At 32.1% G+C, this 27777-nt stretch overlaps 2 protein-coding genes across 4 annotated transcripts in view; one reads left to right on the top strand and one right to left on the bottom strand.

Annotated features, from left to right (window-relative positions):
* Nucleotides 1-3278: 3278 nt before the first annotated feature.
* Nucleotides 3279-7105, bottom strand: LOC115962870 (succinate dehydrogenase subunit 7A, mitochondrial). Its single transcript, XM_031081749.1, has 4 exons — nt 6951-7105; nt 6803-6871; nt 6438-6540; nt 3279-3613 (listed from the first exon to the last, which is right to left on the bottom strand). The coding sequence occupies exons 1-4, from the start codon at nt 7005-7007 to the stop codon at nt 3531-3533; spliced, it is 312 nt and encodes a 103-aa protein (XP_030937609.1). The 5' UTR covers nt 7008-7105; the 3' UTR covers nt 3279-3530.
* Nucleotides 7106-11539: 4434 nt separating this feature from the next.
* The window catches only part of LOC115963484 (uncharacterized protein At5g50100, chloroplastic), a 28598-nt gene continuing 12360 nt past the window's right edge, over nt 11540-27777 (top strand). Inside the window, exons 1-8 of one of the 3 annotated variants that reach the window (XM_031082486.1) lie at nt 11540-11758; nt 12152-12291; nt 12409-12516; nt 12885-12941; nt 13638-13703; nt 13848-13908; nt 14379-14422; nt 14503-14981. In XM_031082486.1, coding sequence (XP_030938346.1) covers nt 11602-11758; nt 12152-12291; nt 12409-12516; nt 12885-12941; nt 13638-13703; nt 13848-13908; nt 14379-14422; nt 14503-14541 — 672 coding nt within the window. In that variant the 5' untranslated portion in view covers nt 11540-11601 and the 3' untranslated portion in view covers nt 14542-14981. Of the gene's footprint in view, nt 11762-12151; nt 12292-12408; nt 12517-12884; nt 12942-13637; nt 13704-13847; nt 13909-14378; nt 14423-14502; nt 14982-27777 lie in introns of those variants that run through there. The other 2 variants (XM_031082484.1, XM_031082485.1) reach the window with 2 other exon arrangements.

Genomic DNA, 27777 nt, shown 5'->3' with positions numbered 1-27777 from the left:
GTGATGTAATTAAGCTTTGTTAATAAAATGAAAAGATAAAAACTTAAATTTCATTAATTAACCAAAGATTTAAGATTTTTCAAAACCAACAAAATTGGGCTTGCACAAGTTGATGCAGTGTCTTGAACGCGCCTCAAGATGGAGTGGATAAGCAAAGTAATAGTATATAGTAGCAAGCTAGTCCAGGACGTAAAATAAGTAGAAAAATAAATTTTGTAAAAATTTCAGAAGGCATCTGTTTTTGGGTTTTGAAGTTTGAACCCAAAAATTCCTGTTTGGTCCATGACTCATCGATAGTTGATGAATCATTTTCAATTTTAATTTTGCATTTTATTTAAATTCTTCGACAATTCTCTCCAGAGTCGAGTGTAACGCACCATTTACAGCTCAACTCCAATCATGCTCTACATTTTATTAATAAAAAAAAAAAAAAAAAACCACGCTCCACCACTTCTTCAAAATTAAAACTGCTCCCGCCGCATTTTAAGAGTTTGTTTAGAACCATTTATTTAGTTAAAATCAAATTTTTATTTATTTAAAGTGCTGTAAATAAAGTTAAAATTAGTAGAAATAGTGAAATTCATAAATAGTATTAAAAGGTGTAATAAAATTCAAGAATATTAATAAAAATAAACTGAATAATAGTAAAAATAAGCTAAACAGAAGAAAAAAAATGTCTTTTTTTAGCCAATACCAAACACAACCTAAGTTTTATTTATCCTCTCTCTCTCTCTCTCTCTCAAACTTTGTTTGAGGATACCAATTTTTTACACAATTTTTAAAATGATAGGTTGTGACTTGTGAGTAATAAACAATAGCTTTTGTATGAAATTAGCCAATTTCTTTACAACTTTTTAAAGTAACGGTATTTATATCGGTTCGTGAAAAAAATTTCGACTATTTTAGCTTAAAAACTTACTTTATTTATTTACATATTTTTTAAAACACCCCACATCAGATTATTTATTTTACACTATATTACATTAAAATGTCAATTTTTCTTAATTTTTTTAATTGTTTATCTTTCTTCACACATATTAACCATCACCCACTCTCTTCTTTTAGGCTTAGAGTACGTAAATAAAGAATAAAAAATTATATGCAAAGTAAATAGTGTCAGTATAAATTTACATAATTATTATAACAATTTTGTAAATTTATATACTTTTAGCTTGACCGATGTGGGTGATTTTGGAGATTGAGTATGTAGAATTAATAAATTTTTATATTTTGCGTTATTTGATGCAAATGCTCAAATAAGGTATGAATAGTGAATAATTGCTTTATATTAACCTATCCCTTTTATTTTCACCACTTATGACTTGCTGTTTTAACAATCTGAGAACAAAGTTTTCATTTAATTTTTTTTTTTAAAGTTAACGTTTAAGATGATGATCTGTTGTTAATTAGTTATGTACTATTATATTGTAATTTGGTTGGTACGTGTAATGTAAGAGTAATTGACAGCACATTCATTTCTTATATTATCTTTATATCTCACTGCACTTTTTAGTACTATTAATGAGTCATACTGAATTAGTCAGCTAATTTTTTACCTTTATCTATAGTACTTTCAGTAAAAGGTTTTCAGTTTTAACAAAATAAGCGAATCCCAATTGTTCTTTCTAAATTGTTGATTGGTTGACTGTTAAGAAAGATGATGAATAAAAAAGAGTCATGTTAATGGATGCTTTTAAAGAAATTGCTAATAAATCATAATAAGAAAATTTTAACATCATTTTTATAGAAAATATAAAAAATTATTGAAAAAATTAATTACTTTATCATTTTCTTATAAAATATTTTTAAAAATAGTTCTTAAACCAATACTGTTAAAGCATTTGTTATTGTTCTCCGTGAAAATGATAGAGCATCAGAGATGAACAAATTTTGTTCCAATCACAACTTCGGTTAATAAATCATAATAAAAAAGTTTTAACATCATTTTTATAGAAAATATAAAAAGTTATCGAAAAAATTAATTACTTTTTCATTTTTTTATAAAATATTTTTAAAAATAGTTCTTAAACCAATACACTTAAAGTATTTGTTATCGTTCTCCGTGAAAATGATAGAGCATCAGAGATGAACAAATTTTGTTCCAATCACAACTTCGCCAAAAACTGTCTCTAGTCTCTACCCCACAACTTCAATGTGGAGATCCCATATTAATATTTGAAATCCTTGGCCTTGCTTGCTATCAGTGAAAATTTTATTAGAGATCCTCGCTTTCAATGAAAACTTTTCTAGTCAACACAGCAGACTTTTGAGCCGAAAGTTGTACTCAATCTACCACACAGAGTCACCACCCCACATCACGTAGTATTAAATTATTAATCTCACAAGCCATCGTCTCTGTTGGTGGGCAGTGGGCTCCTCTTTGTATAATCTGGTACCATGCCAAAAAGAAACAATTTTTAGTCACGCTCAATAACATTTTGTGATTCTCCTTTTTCTTTTCTTTCATTGGGGGCAAACCAAAAATTGGCAAAAAGTCATTTTTAGTGAGGACAAAAGAAACATAGTTTCAACACTTTGTAATGAGACAATCAGATAGCAGCCAGTCGAAGCAAAATATTTACATGAAAATGTAATTTGAAGTGATTAGGATGTTCTAACCAAACAATTAGAAATTAAACCCAAAGAGTGAGACTCATGGATGTAACATGAGATAAGCTTGAGCAATTCTAAGTTTCTAACTACTAACAACCTTTCAAAGTTCAAATTAGTCTAAACTTTTGAAGATTAACCTCTCATTACGATACTCATTATGGCAGGCTGTCCTAGTCTAAATAATGATTAGATTCCATTTGGTCTTCATTAGCATATATCCACAGTGACTTTAATTTCCCGCTCACGTACAAGCAGCATGTTATAATGTTAGTAAACTTATTGCAGCTTAAGAAGAAAATAGCCATAGACCAAGTTTGGAATTTTTTTTTTTTGGGGTTACATTTAATTTCTCTTTGCTGTGATGGTGTTGTTGAAAGCGTGGGAGAGCATCTAGATGAATAGACAGTGGGGGATATAATAGTGTTGCGAGTGTTCCAACCGCAAGTCTCAAATTTCTTTTTTTATTTTATTTTATTTTATTTTTTTTATTATTTACATAAAGATGGATTCGGGTAATATCTGTACCCAACCCAAAATTTTGGATCTTTATCCAAAACCGGCCCGGCCCAATTCTCCCTAATTACCCATGACATATCAGGTAAACCTGAAAGCTTCGGATCAGGTCGGGCCAGGTACATGTTACCCATTGGATTTGGCCATCCCTAAGACCAAAAGAGCAGAAGGTTGGGTTCAAACATTTGATAGAATGTTTTCACTGCTTATTTAACCCAGACCAAAAAAAAAAGAAAAGAAAAAACATAGGCAATGACAATAAGTCTAACACAATCTTACATTCCCTCCCCAACTCACCAACCTCCCCCCCTCCGCGCCCGCCCCCCCCCCTCCCTCTCTTATTCTTCTCTTTTCTTTTTTTTACTTTTTTCTTGGTAAAGAAGTCCTGGAGTTATCACACTTCATTATGCACTTCCACCTGCAGCCCCTGCTTTTTTACGAGCTTCTTCTCGCATTACTGCTTTAACATATATTTCATAGCAGCAACCTGAAACATACATACATCACAAATAAGAATGAAAGCTTTAGAAACAGGTAACAAGAATACAATTACTTTTAACAATTAGCATATGCAGATATCCTCTTATCATTCCCAATATAAACAACCATATTGATAGTTTATCTCAAACAAACAATTGATTCAAAATCACAATAAAAAGGCAGTCCCTTTATATTGAGCATTGTATAAGTAACTCCTGTCAACCTATTCCATAGGTAGAGAATGATGTGGTTCAAATTGAAGCTATAAAGGGCAATGCCATAAGAAAGACAATTACAACTAGTGAGAGAAGACAACCTGAGCCTAGCCAGATAACATGGCCATGCTTGATGCTAACAGGGAAAAAGACTTGAGTAGCCAAGTAAAATCAATTTTGTCCAATGATGAAGGTTGGTTGTTGATTTGTCATGACTGAATTCACAGACATAATAGGTCATTTTGTGCCATAACTAACACACAATAGGTTCTATAACCATTCAGCACAATAAAAGGCAGGGATGGTGTTGTGTGCATGCACATGCGAGTATGTGGACACTAGGAACTGCACAAGAGAAGAGCAAATATTTAAAAAAAAACACAGAAAAAAAATCCCAAGTTTTAGCAAAACCCCACTTGGACAGGTTCCCAACATAGTGCTGCTTTTCACTCATCCTTCAGGGGATTACAACTTCCAAAATAGAGGGCCCTAGAAGAAGCTCTATCAGTCTAGTCACCAAATGAAATTGTGAAAGAAGCAAATTCCCCAATCCAAAAGATGCTTAAATCTATCAGTCCAGTCACCGAATGAAATTGTGATAGAAGCAAATTCCCCAGTGCAAAAGATGCTAAAAGTTTCTTTTACCATTTTTTGTTTTTCTTTGAAATGATGCAAGTCAAAAGGGCCTTCTCACTTAAGATTGGCCACTTCACACAATAATTTGTAAGGTCATTCAGGCCCTATTTTTTCCTCGAGTAAAGGTCGCTCAGACCATAACATAAAATTTTCTGCTGAAAATTTTACATGAAAGGAATAGAACATTTCCTATTGTCTTGAATTTAGATTCGAGCTGCTTGCTCAAACTCTACTGTTCAATAAGATAAATATAATCCAAAAAACTCTCAAGCTTCCCCACCCAAGATAATAAATCAAGTTTACAAAAGTTGATTCATATGGCTTTATTAGCAGTTTAATCCATTCTTCAGGAAGCTTGCCAAAAAAGTTTGTCAAATCTAAAGGTTCTAAACATCACACGCACACACATCATGGCAAAAATGCAAACAAGTAACAACCACGAAACCATCAACTCATTAGCAAAAGGTTTAACGTCAAACAAATAAGAGTAATAATTTTTGTAAAGTATAAATGGCCGGCTGTAATTAAAGCAATATCATTTTCGATTGGGTATACCACCGGTACCACTTTTATTATCCACCAATCACAATAGGCCATATCAACAATTGTGAAAAAAGTTGTAGAAGGATGTCCCTAGACTTTCTGAACAAAAACAATTCTCATAATACAATGTCTCAGATTGAGGTTTTATCAATTGCATACTAGATTTACTCTCGTTCCTTTTTTTTATTTTTATTTTTTAACTGCTAATTGACATGCACCAAATGGGTCTAGAACCCAAGACCTCCCCCTCCCCCTCCCCCTCCCCCTCCCCCTTGCTCTTATAAGAGCAGGAGATACCATTTGAGTTAAAGCACATTGGTAATTAACTCTTGTACTCCATACTCGATTAAATTTGGAATTGGCCAAAATATCACAATTTTTTAGCTTAGGTGCAGGAATCTAGCATACTAGATGGTGCTACCAATAGAGAATGCTATTTTCTGTTTCTTGCTACGGAGCTTATATAACTTGTAATGTGTGATTGCCTATGTAATTATACAAATGTAGTAAGCTCTTACAGAAAAAGAATAGGATTGCAAATGCAAAAATAAGTTCAAACTTGGATCTTAACAGATTACTTGGGCATATTGGAAATCAATATAAGGGAAAAAACCGAGGAGGAGAACGGGGACATTCAGTTCTTTGACATACCATGGACAGAACAATTATTGAATAGAAACAATCATATGACTGAGAAGCTAGAACCAGCTGGTACACTTCCTACATCCTTCAAATTTTTGGAGTTCTTAGAAGAACATGTTACCTTCCCCCACTACCACTTTATGCTTCTAGTGTTTGACAGATTAGAAAGTTTTGGACAACTAAAATAGACTACGACTAGGATGCATGGACATGGGAACGGGTATGGGTACAATACTGCGACACGAGCAATTTTTGAACCATTATAATATGATACAGCAGATAGGACACCATTACAACATCCCAAATAAAGTGTCTGTGCTTCCTAGGACTAATATAATTTGAAATTTTTATTTTTATTTTTATTGGTGAGTTGCACATGCATATGGTTGATCTAGATCACTTCACCCTCTACCCTATCATGTTAGGAGCAAGCCTTGGCATTCGAACATTTAAAATAATTTTTTTAAAAAACTTAAAAAAGAACAAATGACATATAAATTGGAAATAAATCACTATACTACACTTTAATTCAGTGTACCAATTATAATAGCCTGCACATAGAATATAATGATTTGTCAAAATATAAAACGAGTATCGATAATTTCAAACACCCTTGTAATTCATTTCATGATTGACGAAAATTCCTAAACATGAATTCTTTTTAGATACCTGAACAAATTACTTTTGTTCCAATATGTCCATTTTGTATTACACTTCATGTCAACCATATACTCTTCAAAGGAACTTAAAGTTTTGAGCAATTGCATAAACCATTAACAGATAACACTGTGTTACCTGCGACAACGACAATAGTGAGAACATCTCCCATTCTTTTAACTGCATTAACACTCTTCTTATGGGATTTGAATCGCTTCAAAGCCGGGTCCTCTGCCAAGAGCTGCAAAGTTTAAGCAACTTAGTACCAACACCACAATTCATTCACAAAGACAAGCATACTTAAACTTAAAATTCAGAAATGCATCAAAATTAGGATTCTTTAGGTGTTTGATTCAGTGTTTCAGCTACTAGCTTGACCAAATCTAGATAAATTTGATATGCATGAATATAAACCCTAACAGATATCAAACAATAAAGATACAGTAATAGAGCAATACAGAGAATAGAGAGAGAGAGAGAGAGAGAGAGAGAGAGAGACTTACGGCTTTCTCGCGAGCCCCGAGTTCGATGTGGTAAGCGCGGCGCGTGTGAGAGAGCGCGTCCACTGTGTTCTAGGGAGAGAGAGAGAGAGAAATTAGAGGATCGAAACGACGAAGGAAAGGGATCGAGAAGAGAGGAAGTGCGTAGTACCTGGGAGTGAGATCGGAAATGCGAAGCGATGGAGGTTTTGTTAAGCAAGAACGCCATTTTTGTTGCGCTGAGCTTCAAAGCTCACAGAGAGAGACAGAGAGAGATTGAAAATGAAAATGCTAAGGAATTTTTTGTTTTACTTTGGTGCCCCTGTACTTTCTTAGCCTTTGACCACTACGGTACCAATGCTAGGTGGCATTCTCCTAATTAGACATGTGTCCTAATCATGGTATCTTACGTCACTTTCTTTATTCCATTTAGCCCAGAAATGTGTAAATTTGCCTAACATAAATAAGTGTTGCGGGTGGATGCTATTTTTGCATATCATAAAGGCGAAAAGCACATTTTGATTTCTATATTTTCGCACGATTCTTACTTTAGTTTTTAAATTTTATTTTTATCGTTTTTAGTCTCTGTTTAGAAAAACGTCTTCTATTTTAGTCCTTTTCATCAGTGCCATTAGGTCACTGATCTATGTGGCAAACGGAATTATTAAAATAATAATAAAAAATTTTATTTTGTCATTAAAAAATGCCAAGTCAGCATTTAAATTAAAAAAAAAATTATTAAATTTAACTAAATAAAAAAATAAAAAACAGATATAAAAATAAAAAATCACATTAATTAAGATTGAAGTGTGTCTTGAATAAGAACAACAAGAACACATACACAAACCCAGAAATTAAAATTCAAAAATTAAAATTTTCAAAATCATCATTTTCTCAACCCAGCAAAATCATCAAATCCTAAAACTCCAAACTACCAAATCAATCCAAAAATACCTCACAACCAATCCAAAAATATTCTGCACCGTGGAGAAGCTCAGGAAGCTTGCGTCTAGTGACGCGAACCTCGCGAGCGTCGAGCTCCAAGTCGGCAGCCCTATGGTCCTACATGATCTGATCCAAATCTCTCTCGTCCTCAAGCGAGTCATCCAGTCCCACCGACTTGTACTAGTCCTGCTCATCCATTCTCCGATAATCACTGCATTTCATTTCACCAAGTCCCACATTTTTCAACAATTTTCAAAAAACGAAGGAAGCAAATATAGAGATCGGATTGTGAGTCGAGAGAGTACTTACTCCAAGAAAGTGTCGTGGAAAAGGTCCTCTCCGTCGTCCTCTTCCTCGACCTCTTCCGGCTCGTCTCGGATGATTTCGGGATCCACGTCGGCCTCGTCGTCGATGTTGATGTCGTCATCGTCCGTGAAGTTCTCGGAAGTGCGAGGGATCTGATCGGTGTTGAATCCGGCGGAGGTCGGTGATTCCGGCGTTGAAACAGGCGCCGGATTCTCTTCGGAGTTCCCTCCGTCTTCTCCTCCACACCATCTCCAAACTTTCATGTGTATGTGATGATTTTGAAAATTTTAATTTTTGAATTTTAATTTCTGGGTTTGTGTATGTATTCTTGTTGTTCTTGCTCAAAACACACTTCAATCTTAATTAATGTGATATTTTATTTTTATTTCTGTTTTTTATTTAGTTAAATTTAATAAATTTTTTTTTTTAATTTAAATGCTAACTTGGCATTTTTTAATGAGAAAATAAAATTTTTTATTATTATTTTAATAATTCCGTTTGCCATGTAGGTCAGTGCCCTAACGGCACTGACGGAAAGGACTAAAATAGAAGGCGTTTTTCTAAATAGGGACTAAAAGCGGTAAAAATAAAATTTAGGGACCAAAGTAGGAATCGTGTGAAAATGTAGAGACCAAAATGTACACTTTTCGCCAATCATAAATAATAAATTGTTATTAGTTTTAATTTAAATTTATTATTGAAATTACTCTTTTTTTACCAAAAATAACTTATAATAACTTATCACTTAAGATTTGTTGTGAAAATATTAATAACATAGTATTTCTCTACATTAATAAGTGTATATTTGTATAAATTTACAAGTTTACTATAGTAACTATATATATTTATTTGTAGATGTGTACATGCTATATACAAATGTCGCTATATATACTGGCGCTTTATAAAATGTTGCAATACCAAGGTCTAGGGGAGCTTGGGCTCACTTGGATTTTTTGGTGGTGGCAACTGGCAAGTTGGTTGTTGAGTAAGGATTAGTGCAGATTTGTTTCGGGTCAGGTTGGAGATGGTTTTATTTTGATGGGTTTTGGAGGCTTCACTAAGATCCATAAATGGTTGGATTTTGCGACGATGGCTAATTGATTTTCTGGTTGGGGTTGATAGGTGGTAGGATGGCTAATTTTGTGTCGTCACTTCATAGTGGTGGGGATGGGTTTGACAATGTGGGTTTCTCTTTGCTTGGTGGGTTGCATGTTTATGGTTATGAATTTTTTGAGTTGCTACGATTTTTTGGGTTTATGGGTATGAAATTTTAATTGTTGTGACAAGAGATTTTTTTATTTATAAAACTTTAAATTTTCCATTAACAGAAAACCTTATCATTTGGATTTAGTTGCACCATGAATAATTCTCTTTGCTTTAAAAAAAAAAAAAAAAAAAAAATTCTCTTTATGCGCATTTTAATAATCAAACTTCTAGCCCACAAATTTTTTACAGGAAACTCATGAGACTTGCTTTCAAAATTAACCACATTAATGACTAATATACTTCTGCTGCTTAATATAATTATTAGTTGTAAATATGTGATGGAAACTTATAATCTGTTTTTGTCCAAGCCGACCACCTTTGGAAGAGATTTTGGAATCACGAAAGAAGAACAAAAGTTAGTAGTGTTATTTTGTAGGGATTACCATAATTGAGGTATATGGTGTTGAATTATGTTAGGGATTCTGTTTTTATCACAAGATGTTTATTTGGCTGGAGTTTATAAGTTCAACTTTTTTTTTTCCTCACTTTTTCAAAGTACAAATATACTTCTAGTACACTTTCAGCAAAATATTTTCAATATAAAGCTAAATAAGCTGTTCTCAAATAGATAAGTATATAATGATATAAATGCTTAAGATGTGAACTTGTGCTCCATAATTGCAAGAGGTCAGAGCTTCCCAGGCTTGTTCTTCATTTGATTCCATATGTGATGTTCAAAAATGAGCTTGATCTGAGCTCATAGCCAGAACTTGTAACAAGAGAAAGAGGTGTGGCAGTTCTTTAAATAATTAGACTCTTTACCTCAAGAAAGAATATAATTTTGTAACCCTTTTTCAATATTGCTGCTATATCATTTGTACAGAACACATGTAAATTTTAACTTCAATTATATTCTTCAATTAATTTTAGTCATAAAAAAAATCTAGTGAGTTGATGCTCTTATAATGTGCACAAGGAAGTGATAATTTTCTTTTGTTGGACAAGAAAAAGGAGGAAGAAACCTCACTTTAGAATTTCTAAATTAGAGCCATTTGGTTGTTAAATCATTCGAAGCCACTATCCAGTGTGAACTTCCAATACTTAATATGGATTATTATGAAAAGTTGAGTTTAGAGAGTTCTAGATGTTTATGGCAATTAGTTTTTGTTTGAAATATGACCCCCCAACCCATTCGTGAAGTGTTCATATTTTTCTTGGATTTTGGATTTGTTGTTTGTGCACAAACCGGTCTCAATGGAATAAGTCATTACCTTAAAGAATAATGACTAATCGCCAATGCTACTTAGTTTTATTTTTTTATTTTTTTTTGCTGAATACAATACTACTTAGTTTGCTTCCACCTTTTGTTCCTCTCAACTCTCTTTATAAATGAGCATGAATTTAATTATTTAATTATTATTTTAACACTTCCATTCACAAACTCAAAAAAAGAAAAAAAAGAAAAAAGTCTAATGTTGTGTGAACTGAAACTTCCTATTAATGAGTGAGATACAACACATAAAATTTCTTAAAATTTTAAACTGAAAATAAAGTGGAACATAGTTTGAACTTTGGGTTATCTACTTTGGCATTATTATAAATTATTACTTATCTTAATGAAATGAAAAATGCTACATCCATAATATTTTCACAACACTTTCACAATAAATTATAAGTGGGAAGTTGTTATTAGCTCTAATTTGAAAATACAACTTAAATTATTTTTTACCTGTCCATAACATTTAATAACAACCAACTACTTATAATTAATTTTGAAAATGTTGTAAAAATATTGTGGATGTAGCATTTCTTTAATAAAATTATTAATTTGCTCAAAATAATAAATACTACTGGCATTTTGGATTGAGAAATGATATGTGTACAATATTTTTACAACAAATCCTAAGTGGCAAGTTCTTATTGGTTGTTATTGTTGAGTTAAAAAAGTAATCTTAGTGCTAAATTCAAATTTGAACCAATAATAACTAACTACCTATAATTTATAGTAAAAATGTTACGAACGTAGCACTTCTTTTTTAGATTAGCCAAGAGAATTTAGTATTCCAATGTTTTATCCTAATAATAGGGGGTAAAGCAAATGTTGTAATTCAAAAATCAAAATTTTATCATATATCAAAAATTTTTAATTAAAAAAAAAAAAAAAAAAAAAACATTTGGTTCTACTTTCCGAACGTATTGAGTTAGTGGACGATTGGAGGCCTAATAGGCAAGTATTCTTTGAGTGAAGCCCGCATTGCCACGTGTATGAAAAAGCAGCTATGAACATCACCAACTTTGGATTTAAGGAAACGAAACAAACACCGAATCCTTCAAAATTCAAGAGCTGATTTTTAAGAAAAGAAGCAATGGCATTGAGAGGAGCTGTTGTCACAGCTTGTAACGTTGGAGGAAGACACAGAAACCCATCTCTCCTATCAATTCCTCACTATTTTAAACTCAAATTCCATTACCCTCCTTCACATGCTCTCCATAGATTCACAGCTTTTCCTATATACCAACCCGGTGGTGAGTCTCTATCTCTGTTCTCTATTTTCATCTTTCAAACTACTTGGTTCTTTCGGTTTGTATAGAAACAATAAAAAGCAATTCTCATTGAAAACCAAGTTTTGGGTTTAATTTTTTTATGGTATTTTAATGTTTTTCTTAAAGAGAATATAACTTTGGACATGATAGAATGGCAAAAAAGAACTTATGTGACCGACCCTTATTAGTTTGTTGAGGGTTTGTAGGATAGCCAGTTCCCACTTTGTTGTTATTGTTGTTGTAAATGTTTTTCCTTCATTATTTGATAGAATAGAACCAATTTTAGGTGGAAACTAATTTAACAATTTTGATCAGTAACACTAAGAATTGAAGCAAGTTTTGTTGGTTGTTGTGCTATTTAAATTTATGCAGGACTTAAATATCCAATCCGTGCAATAAGCGAGGCTACTGTGGATCCCTTAACACCCAAGAAAGAAGATGAAGAACAATCACCTCAGAATTGGACAATTAAAATGTTATATGATGGGGACTGCCCACTTTGCATGCGTGAGGTCTGTCTTCAAGGACCTGTTTTTTTGCATTTCTTCAAGAACACACCTGATTTGTGTGTAAAATGTGTTAATTTGTGAATTTGGTCATTTTAAATATTTAAGTTCATTATATGTCAGGTCAACATGCTCAGGGAGAGGAATAAGGACTATGGTACGATCAAATTTGTTGATATAAGTTCTGATGAATACTCTCCAGAGGAGAATCAAGGCCTAGACTACAAAACTGTATGTTCCAAACAATGCTGAAATTTGTAGTATACACTGCTTGTTGGTCGAAGAGGGCTTGCTAGGATCTGTAAGATAAGAAGTAGAAAATGAAGTATATGAGTAACTGTAACACTACCTGTTAGTCATATCCAATATGACTTCATGGACTAATTTACTCTTTTTTATTTTTTTTGTTGGCTCTTATGGATCATTAGAAATTTCCTGAAAAATCCATGTGCAATCATGTGGCTCTGTGCTTTGGCCATAGGAAAGTAAATGATAACTTTGTAAAATACTACTTAATGGTATGCTACAATACAAATTTTAGAGCATCTCTGTGTCAGATTTATTGCAATACAGTGATGAAGTTTTGTTTTTTTGTTTAGGTAATGGGAAGGATTCATGCCATCCTCTCTGATGGAACTGTAGTCACTGATGTTGAAGTACGCCACATTTCCTACCCCTTCCATTTCTCCTATAATTGTATTTTTGCAGTATTTGCTCTTCTCATTTCATGTTTTACTTTTATTTCCAAATTTCCACATTATATAAATTCACTATCTTGTATTTATCTGTGTATGTGAGTAAGCATGCATGTGTGCTTGTCATCTATGTGAATATGTATATACTTGTGTTACAGTGGTCCAACCTGTGGAATATATAAGAATAATGGGGGAAATAAAACACCATCGATCAATAGGTTTGGAAACTTCAACTAAGGCTATTCCATGACTAGAATCAATTAGTACAAGTACATGATCGTAAAACCTTGAATCTAAGAAGTGTTCTAGACAATCACTAACTATTCAAATATCTAAACTCTAAAGGAGGCCAAAGTGCAGCCTAGGATGTGGAACTATGATCACCTCCATGATTCTATCATTTTACCAACGCTTGCATGGAAAGTTTATTGGGTCCTATTGTAGGCACGTGGACAATGATTCTCTCTAAGCCAATTTCCTTCTCAGTCTCCTTTGCAATTCAATAGTAAATGTCAATGGTCTGGGACACGTTTGGACTTCTTTAGGTACACAATCTGTTTGAAGAAGATGGCTAAAGAACCCTGTTAAGATGTTACTTTAATCTGCCACTGCTTTCATTATCTGACATTCTCATTCTTGCATATGACAACTTTACAGGCATTTAGAAGACTATATGAACAAATTGGTCTTGGTTGGGTTTATGCCATTACCAAATATGAACCTGTAAGTTTCTTTGTTCCTAATTTTACTTGTAGTTCAGTCGAAATGCTACCATTCTCTAGACGCATAAGGTTGTGGATAATGCTCCCTTGCCCTCTCATCATTATTTGTACTAAATTACTAAATATAACAATATGCATTTAACAGATTGCAACAATAACTGATGCCGTATATGGTGTTTGGGCTAAATATCGTCTTCAAATCACAGGTAAATTTGTATTGCATAAACAATTTTATGTTATGACCCCTTCAAAGTTCTCAGGCAGTCGTGCCTTCTTTGCTTCAGTTAAAAAAAGGTCTTGCTATAGCTGATTTTTTCCCCTTGGATATTACATATTATAATAGAGCAGCACCAGCCTTGTGATACACACACCAAATTCAGTGACTCTTTTAATTGTTGTGATAAGGAATTATTTCTTTTGATAATCATTATATTGTCCACTAACAGAAAACCATATCATTTGGATTTATTTGCACAATGAAAAAATATCTGTGCGATTTTTTAACTTCTCTTTATGCACATTTTCAAAATCAAACTGAGCCTGCAACATGCTTCACTGGAAGCTCATGAAACTTGCTTTGAAAACTAACCACATTGATGACTAATCTGATTTTGCTTTGCTCAATCAAATTCTTAACTTATAAATATTTTATGCAAACTTATCTGTTTTTGTCCAGGCCGGCCACCTTTAGAAGACATTTTGGAATTACGAAAGAACAAGGTTTGTATACCACTGTGCAGGGATTAGCATATTTGGGTATATGGTGCTGATTAATGTTAGATGTTTTGTTTTCATTGCAGGATGTAGTATGTAATGACAGAAATTCATGTAAGAAGTGAACTTGCTCGATAATTGCAAGAAGTCTGAGCTTTCCAGGCTTGCTCTTCATTTTCTTACATATATGATCTTCAAAAATGAGTTGCATGTGGGCTCATAGCCAGAAGTCGTAATAAGATGAAGAGGTGTGGCAGTTCACATACACTTTTCAATTGATTTTAGTCATCAAATTGTGTAGTGATATGATCATTGTGTAATGCATAATGATGTGATAATTCACTTTTGTTGGATGGGAAAAAGGAGATAACCAAGAAATCTGTCTTTAGAATTAATAAATTAGAGCTTTTTCTTATCATTCCAAGCCACTTTCCTCTTTGAACTTCCAAATGTTGACATGGATTATTATGAAAAGATGAATCTAGAGAGGTCTAGACGTTTTGTGGCAATTAGTCTCTGTTTGTATATAAGGTTTGACAATCTAATTGATTCTCAAACTTTAATATTTCATTCGTGTACATATGACTTGTGGTTTCTGTAATGTATCAGTTTTGTTAATTAGTAATAGGTGTGGCAGACACATGATATAGGTGAACAGTGTCAAAGATTTATTAGTTGATTAAATTCATTTTTAAATGGCTGGTTAGGCTCTGTTAATAGTATATGGAGAATACAGAGGTGTGAATATCTGAAATTATTCTAATGAGAAAATCAGTTTTCATTCTCAATTTGATATGACAAGAAACAGAACAAGGAACGGTGGATCATATAGTGAAATCTATAGAGTGGCAGATCAAATTTCTGTAGAACATATTGGGTCAACTTCAAGAAATAAACATTGTAGCGCCTAGACACTGATCAATAGCAGTGGTAGACAATGCCCTCTAAAATGGGGGGTTTTAAAGGCCCCTAGTTCAATTGGGTTTCAAACGTTATTTTATCAGATATACTGGAACATCATGAAAAATGTGGTGAGGATATGCAATCACATTGCAGTGCTCGTGTTAAGAGAGAATCTATCCAGAATTGGCAAGTCCTGCAGTGGGAAGTCATTTTGATGCTATATGGGAGCAGGATTTAACAGAATCAAATGGAGGGCAACTGCTTATGTGCAAAGACAGATCGGGCAATAAAGTATTACCAGGATGCCACTCTTGGGAATGTGACACAAAACGATACTGCAATCAATTTAACTCTTAGACCAGCTATGACTCTTCAACTAAAAAATGGAATCACAAACATCATTATCCTATCAAGTGGTAGTCTGCAGATATTAGTTAGAAGGGTCCATTCCTGCATCTTGACAAACATAACCAATCTGGCTAATGTAGCACCATGACTGTATATGCATGTTTATGGTTTGAAGCTTGGGCAATTGTTTTGTCTATTTGTATTATTTTTCCATGGCTGCCGTGGTTGGGTCAGATGTGGTGTCCTAATATTCTGGTTTGTTGTGTTTCCTTAACAGATGAATTTTTGACAACATCACAGAAACAGGGAAAAAAAAAAAAAATCTTGCTTTCTACAACCTTTTTAAACTATAGAAACCTTGTTTTTGAAGTTTGAAAAATTGCATTACAAATTTTATTATCTTAGCAGTTGGATGTGAGATCTTTAGTAAAGTATAAAAACATACGGTGAATATATTATAATTAACCTTACTTTGAATAAAGTGTAAATAGAATCAATTTTCCATAAACAGGAAATTACATATGTGAAAAATTTGCTTGCTTACGGTTCGTTTGGATTGAGTTTATTGTTGCTGAAACTGAAAACTGAAAACACTGTAGCAAAATAATTTTTAAATGTACAAATAGTGCCGTGGGATCTATTTTTAATATTTTTTAATGTGTGAACAGTATTAACACAGTGCGTGAACAATGTATTTACTGTTCATAACAGTAAAATTTGTCCCCCCAAAGTCAACAAATGCGGACCAAAAAAAAAAAAAAAAAAGGAGAAAACGTGAACTCCAGAAAACGCGGACGCAAGACGCAGAGCCCAATCGCTCAATACATATTCTTGATTATAAATTTTTTTTTGAAAAAAGACCACTTAAACAATTTCTGCAACCTGATTGTTATTGTCTCCTCGTTCCCTTGAAAGAAATGCTTGAAAAGCTGCTGATTGGAATCTCTGTAGGAGCCAGCCATATATCTGACAAACAAATTGATAAATTTGTTTGTACGAACACAGTACCCCTATGATAAGGATTGAACATAAATTAACCATGAATAGCCAAAGGGGAGAAATGAGTATTGAGGCAGGTAGCTCAATAGCAATGGTTCCAAAAATTAGATAGATGAACCTGAGTATGGAAAGGTACTCAGAGATTTTAGGCGGTACCGATATCAACACATAAGCAAGGCCGTAGACGAATATAGCCACAAGGAAAAGCAAGAAGATAGCATAATGTGTTTCAAGTGGAGAGACGTCCGAGGAGCGAAAGTGAAAACCAATTATGGCGAACAGAAGCGCAATGAGGAAAAAAAAGGAGCTTTTGAAATGCTTCAAAGAAACCGAGAGCTTCCTCACTGGCACAAACACAAACAAGAAATCCTTCAGCTTTAATATTACTTTTTCTTCCAAACATAAGGAAATCAAAATCCCACAAAATCCACTTAACTTAAAAAAAAAAAAAAAAAAAAAAAAAAACTAAAGGAAATAACCTCAGATTTATTAGGTTTCTCTCCCAAACCTACCAAAATGAGTGCAATACAACTTGAAGAGATGAACAAGCCACTAACAATAGTATTTCATTCACCCTTAGTACAAGAAATAATTTCTGAAAATTTGTCTTATCAAGAATTCTAAAAATTCACTCTTTATATGTGTGACTGCAATACTGAGTTTATAATAATTAGAGTCATTCAATAAGCTATAGGTCTGATACAAGACTTATTGTTCCTCATACATGCAGCAGTATTGATGTTGAAATGTAAACAACAACAATCAAACCTTAGTCCCAAAACTTTCAAATTGGCTTGGGAGCCTTGATAGACTAATGAAAGTTGGCCACATATTTTCTTTTCCACCATTCTATCTTATCCAAAATCGTACTCTTTGGTTACCTCCTTAATTGATATGTCCTATTTTGCTACTTCCATTAATGTTATTTTAGATTTAAAGTAAACTAGTGAATAAGATGTGGCTCCTGTGAGCAACACTAAAAACATATAGTAGCCAAAACAATGGCTGACAATCTGTCCACAAACAACCAGTATTCTCACAAAACAATCACCCACACTCCTATCAACAACCCAGCAATTAGATAAGCAACACAACAGTTCCAAACTAACATATCTGATGCAGCCATGGAACATTAAAATGTTACTACTTTACAAATTTGCATATTCAAGATTTATTTTCTGGGGCCATGCTTGAAGTCCAGTTGAATTAAAAGTCATGTGATTTAAAAGGTCTAGTTGTGTGTCTTTGGGTTAAAACAGTTTTTGATATGGAATTTTATTTAGTAAGTTATGGTCAATTTTGTATTTAGGAGCAAAATTGTGATTTCTAAAATCCCTATGAATTAAGGATATTTTGGTAGTTTAGTAACTTTAGTTGAGTCTAGGATTTTGTAGGAGATGTTAAATATCTTACTTTTTATTTTGTTAGACTCCAGTGACCCATGGATCAAAGGTGGACCATAAAAGACAATGGGATGCACTACTTGATTAGGCTAGAGTGAAAGAAATGGAAGAAGCACTTGCTTTTGATGAGCTAGGAATTGAGCGTACTCTTCCTTTGGTATGGAGACAAATTCTATCTTTAGAGTCATCTTGGGTGTTTAATGTGGCCAATGAAGGACAAAGTTCAAGCATAGTATTCGCTGCAGTTTTGCCTTTGAATACAAAATTGACCAATAACTTGTTAAATAAAAACCTAAATAAAAACCCATATTAAAAACTGTTTTAACCTCAGGACACATAAATAAACGTTCAAAAACAAATTATTTTTACTTTAATTGAATTTCACACCTAGATCCTTAGAAGAATTTTGAAGTAATAACAAATTAATCTTCAACAACTACATCAAACCAAAAAAGAAAAAAATTGTAACTCTATTACAAAAACATACCATGAATTGAGCAATAATTTAGAAACTCAAATCACGTAAAACAAACCCCAAATGAGAATGGACAGCCCAAAAAAAAAAAAATCAATTATACAGCCATGAAACAGATGGTTAACAATAAACTTCCCTTCCAACTTTTTTTTTGATAGATATAAAGTTCCCTTTCAACTTCAACCAATAATTTTAACAATTACATATTAATAAATATAATAGACATAATAATATGCTTTATCTAACCCATCGAAATAATCCCGAATTATGCATATCCAGAAGCTAGCCCCTAAGTTCAATGAGCTATACAAGCACATATAAGTACATACATGAAGAACATATTTATACAAGAACCCAACTCTGTTCAATAGGTGATAGAAAGCTTCCAAAATTGAAACCTTCAATAAATTAACTGCCGAATTTAAGTTGAAACTTGTAAAAAACTAAAGGGCAAATAACAATCAAATTTGAAAAATTGAAAAACGAAGGATAAACCAAACCTGTTCAGTACGTAAACAAGTGCTTCAGAAATTAGTTTGACCACTTCGATCGCAGCAGTTTTTAAGCTGAAACTCGTAGAAAACAAAAGTTAAGAAATCAATTATTAAACAAAAATTGATCCAATCATCTTGAAAAAAATGAAAAACAAAGGTATAGAGTTATAAAACCAAGAACCAAACCTCTTCAATGGGCCATAAAAAGCTATCGAAATAAAAGCTTTCAATCTGTCAGTTGAGCTCACAGCTTCATCTGAGTTGATGCTGATTAAGAATGAAAAATGAATATCAATTATTAAACAAAGAAAAGATGCAAGTAACAATAAAATTTGTAAATTGGAAAACAAAAATAAAGAAAATCAGTATCAATGCGAGCTATTTATGCCCAAACACAGAGGTTTGGGTTTGGATCCAAGTTCAACCTCAGTGAAATCCACATATGTTAACAGGCCTAGACCAGCAATCACAAACTTCCATTGAAGCTCACAACGCTTCTGTTCGCCGCCGACCGATGCGGATGCCATACCCATCAATATTATTATCGATGAGAGAGAAGCGTTGAAGGGGATCAGAAGAGAGAGAGAGAGAGAGAGAGAGAGAGAGAGAGAGAGTGATTTGTTGCCGTTAACGATTAACGGCAAGAAATCATTAACGTTAACGGTTAACAGCCGTCTCGGCCTTTTGGCTAAGATCAAGTGCAGCCGTTTTCTCTTAAAACTCACGTGTTTATTTATTTATTTATTTATTATTATTATTTTTAATCCTTGTCCAAACTGAAAATAACTAATAAGCTGATAAGAAAATATTGTACAGAAAATAACTAAAAAGCTGATAAGAAAATATTATATTGAAGAAGAAAATGAAAACACTACCTATCACCACTCTCCATTGCTTTGAGACAACAGATCTATGAGTCTTCCATTACTTTGAGAAGGAAAAATTGTGTGTCCTTTGAGAAGCATATGTTAGTCCTTTTATATGGAGGTAGTCTTGACTGATCAATATATGTTGTTACTACTGAGTCTTCCAGCGGGATTGTGGGAATTAATATATGTTGTAGACTTGTAGTATATGTTACTTTGATCAATATATGTTGACTGATCAATATATGTTGCTAGTATATGTTTAGTATATGTTACTTTGATCAATACATGTTGTAGACTTGTAGTATATGACTTGTTGTAGACTTGTAGTATATGTTACTTGGATCAAGTTACTTTGATCAATATAGAATTATGTGTAAAGGTAGTCTTGACTGATCAATATATGTTACTAGTATATGTTAGTTTGATCAATATATGATACAGGGATTGTCGTATATGATCTACTGAGTCTTCCAGCGGGATTGTGGGAATTAATATATGTTGTAGACTTGTAGTATATGTTACTTTGATCAATATATGTTGCTAGTATATGTTTAGTATATGTTACTTTGATCAATACATGTTGTAGACTTGTAGTATATGTTACTTGATCTATGTTACTTTGATCAATATATGATATAGGGTTTGATCAATATATGATTGGGGATTGTCGTATATGTGCGTGTTGGATAGGGAATCTGCAAGATCGTTGACAATGCGTATTAACTTCACACTTTTGGCTTGATTTTTATTTATTTTTTATAATAAGTGGATTTCATGTATACATTACCATTAATGGGAGATTACTCCTTATAAGCATATTTTTATGTGCTTTTCTAGACGATGTGGGACTATAGAATTGTTTCTCTTTTTGGTCCTTCGCACAATACTTTACTAAGAGCATCCACATTGGTGGAGCTATTTTTTAGCTATTTGACACTACAAAAAGTCATTTTATTTATTTTACCTTCTTACTTTACAAAATATCCAACATCAGTAGTTCCATTTTTTTTACCTCTTCATTTAAATATTATTTTTTTGTTATTTTTTTATTCTTTCTCTTTTCTTCCATCTCTCTCTTTCTTTGAAGGAAGAACAACCATGAACAAACCCACAAACCTAGCAAACCAATAGCCACCACCAGCCACCGCCAAGCCTATAACCACCATTGCCGCCCATAACCTCCACAAATTGAAACTTCCGGCCAAAACCAAACCACAAACTCACAACCACCAACCCAACCCAGCCACAGCCACCCACTGCCATAACCACAACCAAACCATCGGAACTCTAATTTAAAAAAAAAAAAAAAAAAACCCTCACCACAAATAGCCACAAAACCAAGCAACCCACCATTGCTGCTACAAACACCAAAATCTCACCCACTGCCGCCAATTAATCTTCTATATCTCTGTCTTTTAGGTCAAAACTCAAAAATGGGTTTTTTATTTTTATTTTGGTGATATAGAGCTTTGTGGGTTTTGCTAGATCGACCAAAAGAGAGGGAGAAGACATGGTGAGGTGAAGAAAGAGAAAAAAGTGAAGAGAGGAAGAAACAATAAAAATGCAAGATTTTTTTTACATATTGTGTTGTCATTGTGCTCCTTTCTTTTTCTTTTTCATTTTTGCAAAAGATTTTGCAAAAGCATTCATCTCAATGTTTTGACTGATCTCATGGTGGTTAAGGCTTCAACAATAGTGATAAGGTGTTGTGAGCCTATAAAATACTAACTAAAAAAAAAAAAAATCTTCCTTTTTTTTATTTTCAAGTTTTCTTTTCTCAACATCAGATCTTTTGTCATCTTTATCGTATATTACAGTTCTTTTTTGCAATGATCTAAATTTTAACATAGTGGGCATTTCAGGGGCATTTCAATTCTTTGAGTTTCTCTTACAAATATTGTAATATGTTACTTGATATATCCTATTGTCACCCTAATACTTCACCTGTATTTAATACCCAATTTTTCTTTACCACACAATTTTTTTCTTTACCATACATTTCAGAAAAGGTATCTGACCTTTAAATTTGCTTTGACATTTTGCTGGCCGGTGTTACTGAAAAGAGAAGTCCTTGCTAATAGGGGAAAATTTTCATGGAGAAATTTGTTTGAAAGTTGTCCACAGGAAATAAATGTCGGAGAGAGGGAGAGAGAGGGAAAGAAGAGCGTACAAAGATTTATTTATTTATTTATTTTTTTTTGAGAGAAAGCATACAAAGATAAAGATAAAAGAAAGAAGTGATTTTTTTTTTTTTGATAAGGAAACGATGTTTAATTTATAAAAATGATTAAACGTTGTGTCTATAGTTTAGTATAGGCAGTTGGGCTCTTAAGGAGCGTGTATAAAAGGCAAAAAAGAGTCAAAATATTTTGTAACTACAGTCCAAAAGACAGAACATTCGATCTCTAATTTACTATAGATGATTGATAAAATGGTTCAGACAAGTGAAAATATCACTAAAACTTCCATCAAATGAAAAGGCACAATTGTTTAGGTTTTTTTAAATACACGTGGCATTAATCTATGTAGTCATGTAGCGCAATGAGTAGCGGTCAACAAAAAGTCAAACGTTTCGACTATTAGTTATTACCAGTATTTAACCCGAACAATGCACGTGGTTGTTTTACATATTAATTAATTTTGCATCTAACATAAACTTAGTTATCATACTTCAACTACATATATTCAAACTTTAATAACGTAGTATATTTAAGCATATAGTGTCCAATATCCTCTAAAAATTTTAAAAATTAGTTTCTTCAAATCACTTCTTGTGTGTACTTCCCTGCTATGAGAGACTTACATGACAATTTCAAATAGCAAATCCGCTATTCCTAAGAACCCCAATGAATCACACCAAACTAAAACTTGCAAGACAATTTCAATTTTACAACCAAAATGTTTAAAAGGAAATAATGGCTACAGGTTTATGAAAGCCATTCACCAAAACTAATGTCTAGAGTGAAGTTGCAATATCATAACCAACTAAAAATTTGTTTCTTCAAATCACTTCTTGTGTGTACTGCCCTGCTGTGAGAGACTAAAAAAAAATCTGACTTGAAGCAAGCAAAACTTACATGACAATTTCAAATAGCAAGTCAGAAAAATATTAGTCAAATAATAATGCATAATTAATGGTACTTGGGAATTTCAAATTGTAAAACCAAAACAATGCATAACCCTTAAAAAAGCGACATTGAATCCAACTTTTTAATGATAAAAGAAAAAAGAAAAAGCTGTAGTGAATTTAACGTTTATACCTACAGGCCATTGCAAACAAAGTAAATAAATCTTACACAGTAGAACGAATCAAGTTTGTAGAACGAATCAAGTTTGTGTAATATACAATCAACCAAAAGCAACTATAATAGTTAAATAATTATAGTTCAATCAGGGCTAAACTCCAAATATAACAGTTATATACAAACATATATATATATATATATATATATATATATATAAAAGCCACCTTTGCAGAAAGTATTCGCACAGTATATGTAACTGTACTTCTGTAATATTGTTACTACGGTACACGTATCTAGCAATCAAAGAATTTTACACACTAAAAACTTTAAAGTTAATACGTTGTTACACCAGAGGGCCTGATCAAATTGCCCGACCTAACTTTTGAGTATATGTGATTTAAAAAAAAAAAAAAAATTTACAGTTCATTAATATTAGATTATTAGTATTTGGCACTCATTAACTCACTTGGCACAAAGATTAAAAAACTTAAGTAGATACATGGCAAAAACTTAAGTTACAAAATTTATTGTAGCCAAGCTACAAATTCTTTAAAAAATTAATATTGTCACATATTTAAAAATTGAACCCATTGTATTGCATGTTTTTTACATGTCAAATTTGGTATTAATTAGATGTAATTTACTATATAATCCATAAACTTATATGTTATTAATATATTATTTTAGACTATAAAAACTGATAATTTAAATAAATGTTTGATAACATAGTTATTGATCTTTATCTTCTTGAAATTTTGCAAGTATAGAAGATATAAGAAGAAAATATAATATCTTCCAATAAAAAAAATTATTGAATGAAATTATATCTAGGATACAACCAAGTTTATAACTAAAATTTCTCAATACATTATATAGATTTGGATTTTTTTTTTCAAACGTTGTGTAGCGTAGGGAAAAAAGAAAGATAAATAAATAATCCTCATATTTTCGGACGTGTTAAAAACAGAAGGCAAGTAAAACCTCAACTTTCCGGGAAGAAAAAAAAAAAAAACTCCGAGTCCAAACGTAGGACTTCAGCGCCTAGCTTCCTTTCTTTTCTTTTTCTTTTTTTTTTTTTTTTTTTTTTTTTTTTTTTTTTTTTTTTGAGGGACTCCAGCGCCTAGCTGGAACCCACCAAACCATCAAAATCCTTCAGCAACGCGGTTTCCTCAAGAGGCCTTGCTAATAAGAAAATATTGAAGGTAGAATGTATAGTAAAAAAACGAAAATGAAGACATTAATTTGTATACTAACCTGTCATGATTGCTAAGATTTAGCATCACATTCGGAAATGGAAATTGTGAGATTTGTCCCCGACTCCGACTCCGACTCCGACTCCGTGCATCTTCTGGCCATATATATATTGTTTTATAAACCACTTACATGGTTACATATCTATAGAATTTAGTACTGTATTTTTTTAGATGTACCAACTGCAAGGTTATGCACACTTTATAGCAAGAGCAAAGATTTGATTCGAAAATAATAATAATTAGTTATAGGCCCGTGAGTTGCACGGTTTTATGAAAAAACTTATAAAATATATGTATAAATAATTATATATTTTAAAAATTATTATAACAAAATAACTACTAATTTGTTAGTGACTTAAAGTATTGTTAAAAATAATATCAATGATTAAAAAATGTTAGAAGAATTTTTTTCCTTTGGAAAATCTTTGAATACTTATTTGTACACTATGTTTTTAGAGTGTTCTTTATTAAAATCTTTAGATATAGTATTATAAAAATTGGCCACTTTTATTTCTCAAAAAAAAAAAAAATGGCCACTTTTAAGAAATAGAACTATTCGAAGAATATTAACCTTTAATTTGTTCTAATTATAGAACCTATCATAATTTTTGCTTCCTGTACGTTGCACGATTTTGTACATAAATTCATATAATACACAATTTATTTGAGAAACAAAAAGAAAATGAATAGTTTGAATTGTAAGAGAGACACTATGCGTAAATGAAAAAAAAAATGGATTGGAATCTTTTATGACAAACCTGGAAAACAAAATCAAGAAAAAAATTAAGCCGAGTTATAAAAAAAAAAAAAAATTGAACCATATAGATTGTAAAATTGCATATGAGTCTATGACTATTTAATACCAGGCTTTAAAATAAAATTTTTTCTATAAAGAGCTATCATTTCCACTTTGATTGTACTACTTTAGTCAAATAAGTTCCAAAATCGCAAGGAAAAAAAAAACCTATTTTATAATGATGGTCCAAAATTTTGCAATTGAAAGCCAAAAATATAAAAAGATTAATGAAGAATTTGTTGGGAATAGAAAATTATACTAATAATTAGCAAAAAAATATTAATTAATGTTGCAAATGGATACATAATTCTATGCACGCTTTACATAAATAAATGCTGATATTCAAAATAAAAATAAAAAGTAAAAAGGGAACAACATGAATAAATCATACTTGACAAAATTTATTTCATTTTGTTTGATAAATTATATAAAATAAATCCTATTAACTTAGTTTTAGTGTATTTAAATGATCTAGAAAAATAATGAAGCATATACTTTTGAGCCTAATCACATCTAGCAAAATAATAAAGCATTCAAAATATTGAAAGGCAATTTAAGTTCATATATGCTTGCATGAGATACGTACCTGTCCATAGTAGCAATGGAAACCTCATCTTTGAGATAAAGAATCAATGTAATGCGAATAAAAAATAAAAATAAAAAAAGAACGTGGTTGATTTTTTATATATAAATGATGCAAAAATTCATATCTAGTTAAACATCTAGATGATGAAAGACAACCTGTAAAAATGACAAATTTAACAAAAAGAAAAACACGGCTAGGTTCTTAGTTGTGTTGACAAAAAAACAAAATGTATCACAGATAATCAACAAATATTAAGCATTGAATCCAATACTACTTTCACTCATCATCCTTATCATCATCGGCTACGAAGTTAAAAGCATTCAATCTCTCAATCAATTTGGCATTCCTTTCCTCGTATGAAAGCTTCTTCAAGTCAAACCTCTTGTGTTCCTTTGGAGGTTGTTTCTCAGACTTCTTATTCTGATAGTTTTTTTTTTTTTTTTTAATGTTTATTTTGATAGAAATTATCAAATTAATGGAGATATATATTGTTTTTTGGCATAGATAAAAATTATCAAATTAATGGAGATATATACTATTTCTTGGGATAGATTTATATTAATCACCTCTTGAAGAATTTGGATTTTGCTTATCCCTTAATAATCAAGTTATGTAACTTGATATTCTGATAAAATAATATTAATTTAATAATAATAATAATAATAATAATAATAATAATAATAATAATAATAATAAATAAAATTTAAGTTGCAACTTGAGGAAAATTGAAACAACAAAAACGTGGGATGAGATTTAAATTTAGAAAAATTTTAAAATAGACTTTTAATTAGAGTAGAATTAAACTTTTGAAAATTTAGATGATAAATATTATCTAAATTAAATTTTGGTATGTTAAATATTATCTCTTAATTTAAGAAATATATCCTAACAAATAAAAAAAAATAATGTTAATTAGATGATATATATTATCTAAATTAAATTTTTGTATGTTAAATGTAAGAACTTGATTTGAACTCCTAGCCCAAAAGGTAGGTGGACTTAGGCCCAAAAAACCCAAAACAATAAATTTGTAGAGAATGGGTTGGAAAACTGGGTTTTAATGAATTATGCAACAAATAAACAGATCTTGATGGCAAAGGAATGAAGGTAACAAATTTACACTAAGGAAAAATGTTCTCGGCAATGTCTGAGGAGGTTGGTTCTTATATATTGCTTTCGAAACTCGATTACAAGTTTGATTCCTGATTGCTACAGTGTTTCTCTTCTTAATTTCTCGATCCCCTTTCTCCAGGGGTCTCTTACATTAAATATCCCATTTTCCATGATCTTGGCCCTCCATTTGTTGATCATTCAAGCCACTACTTGAGTGCTTGTCCTATTGGACATCCTCTCTGGTCCTCTGTGAGTTGGAATAGCTAAGGCAGCACTATTCAAAGATCTTCTCCACATAAATAAGTCCAAAAAGTTAGCTACAGAGCATTCAATGCGGTGGCAGTAGCTTTTCCCTAGGTATTTCTGAGCTTTCATCCCCCTTGTACGTTCATAACACACGTCTCTATCAGTAGATCGTCCTAGAAGGTTACCTTGTATGATAAAATATATATTTGATCCGTGCTTTGCTCATCCGAGGAGATAATCCTCCTTGGACCACTTTTCTCAATCTTTCCGTTTGCACCTTACTCATGGGATTTTGAACTTGACATCCCCAATATTGTTTATCCTTCCTCAGACCAACCAACGTCCTCAGTCAAGGCCCAAGGCCTAATATACAAAACCGGGCCATTTCCCCTACATTAAATATTATCCCTTAATTTAATAAATATATCATACAAATAAAAAAATAATGTTAATCTAATTTTATTTAATGATAAGAATGAATTAGAGTCCTGGTAGTATACTATTCCTTTTTAGTTCTTTAAAAATCTAAAAATTTAATAAAATTTTTGCAATTTGGTGAAGTCACGTGGTGCAGTTACGGCGTCTAAGCCCAACTTTTATTATATACTAGTTAAAGACCCGTGCGTTGCAC

The sequence above is a fragment of the Quercus lobata genome, chromosome 10, assembly GCF_001633185.2.
Source record: "Quercus lobata isolate SW786 chromosome 10, ValleyOak3.0 Primary Assembly, whole genome shotgun sequence".
Lineage (NCBI taxonomy): Eukaryota > Viridiplantae > Streptophyta > Magnoliopsida > Fagales > Fagaceae > Quercus > Quercus lobata.
Note: the sequence above shows the minus strand (reverse complement) of the source record. Positions and strands in the feature narration are given on the sequence as shown.

What these genes read in the sequence shown, in the direction of transcription:
- LOC115962870 (XM_031081749.1), bottom strand. Translation starts at nt 7,007, where the DNA reads ATGGCGTTCTTGCTTAACAAAACCTCCATCGCTTCGCATTTCCGATCT. An exon ending in TCGGGGCTCGCGAGAAAGCC is followed by an intron (nt 6,541 to 6,802) that starts GTAAGTCTCTCT and finishes TAAACTTTGCAG; the next exon opens with CTCTTGGCAGAGGACCCGGC. An exon ending in CACTATTGTCGTTGTCGCAG is followed by an intron (nt 3,614 to 6,437) that starts GTAACACAGTGT and finishes TGTATGTTTCAG; the next exon opens with GTTGCTGCTATGAAATATAT.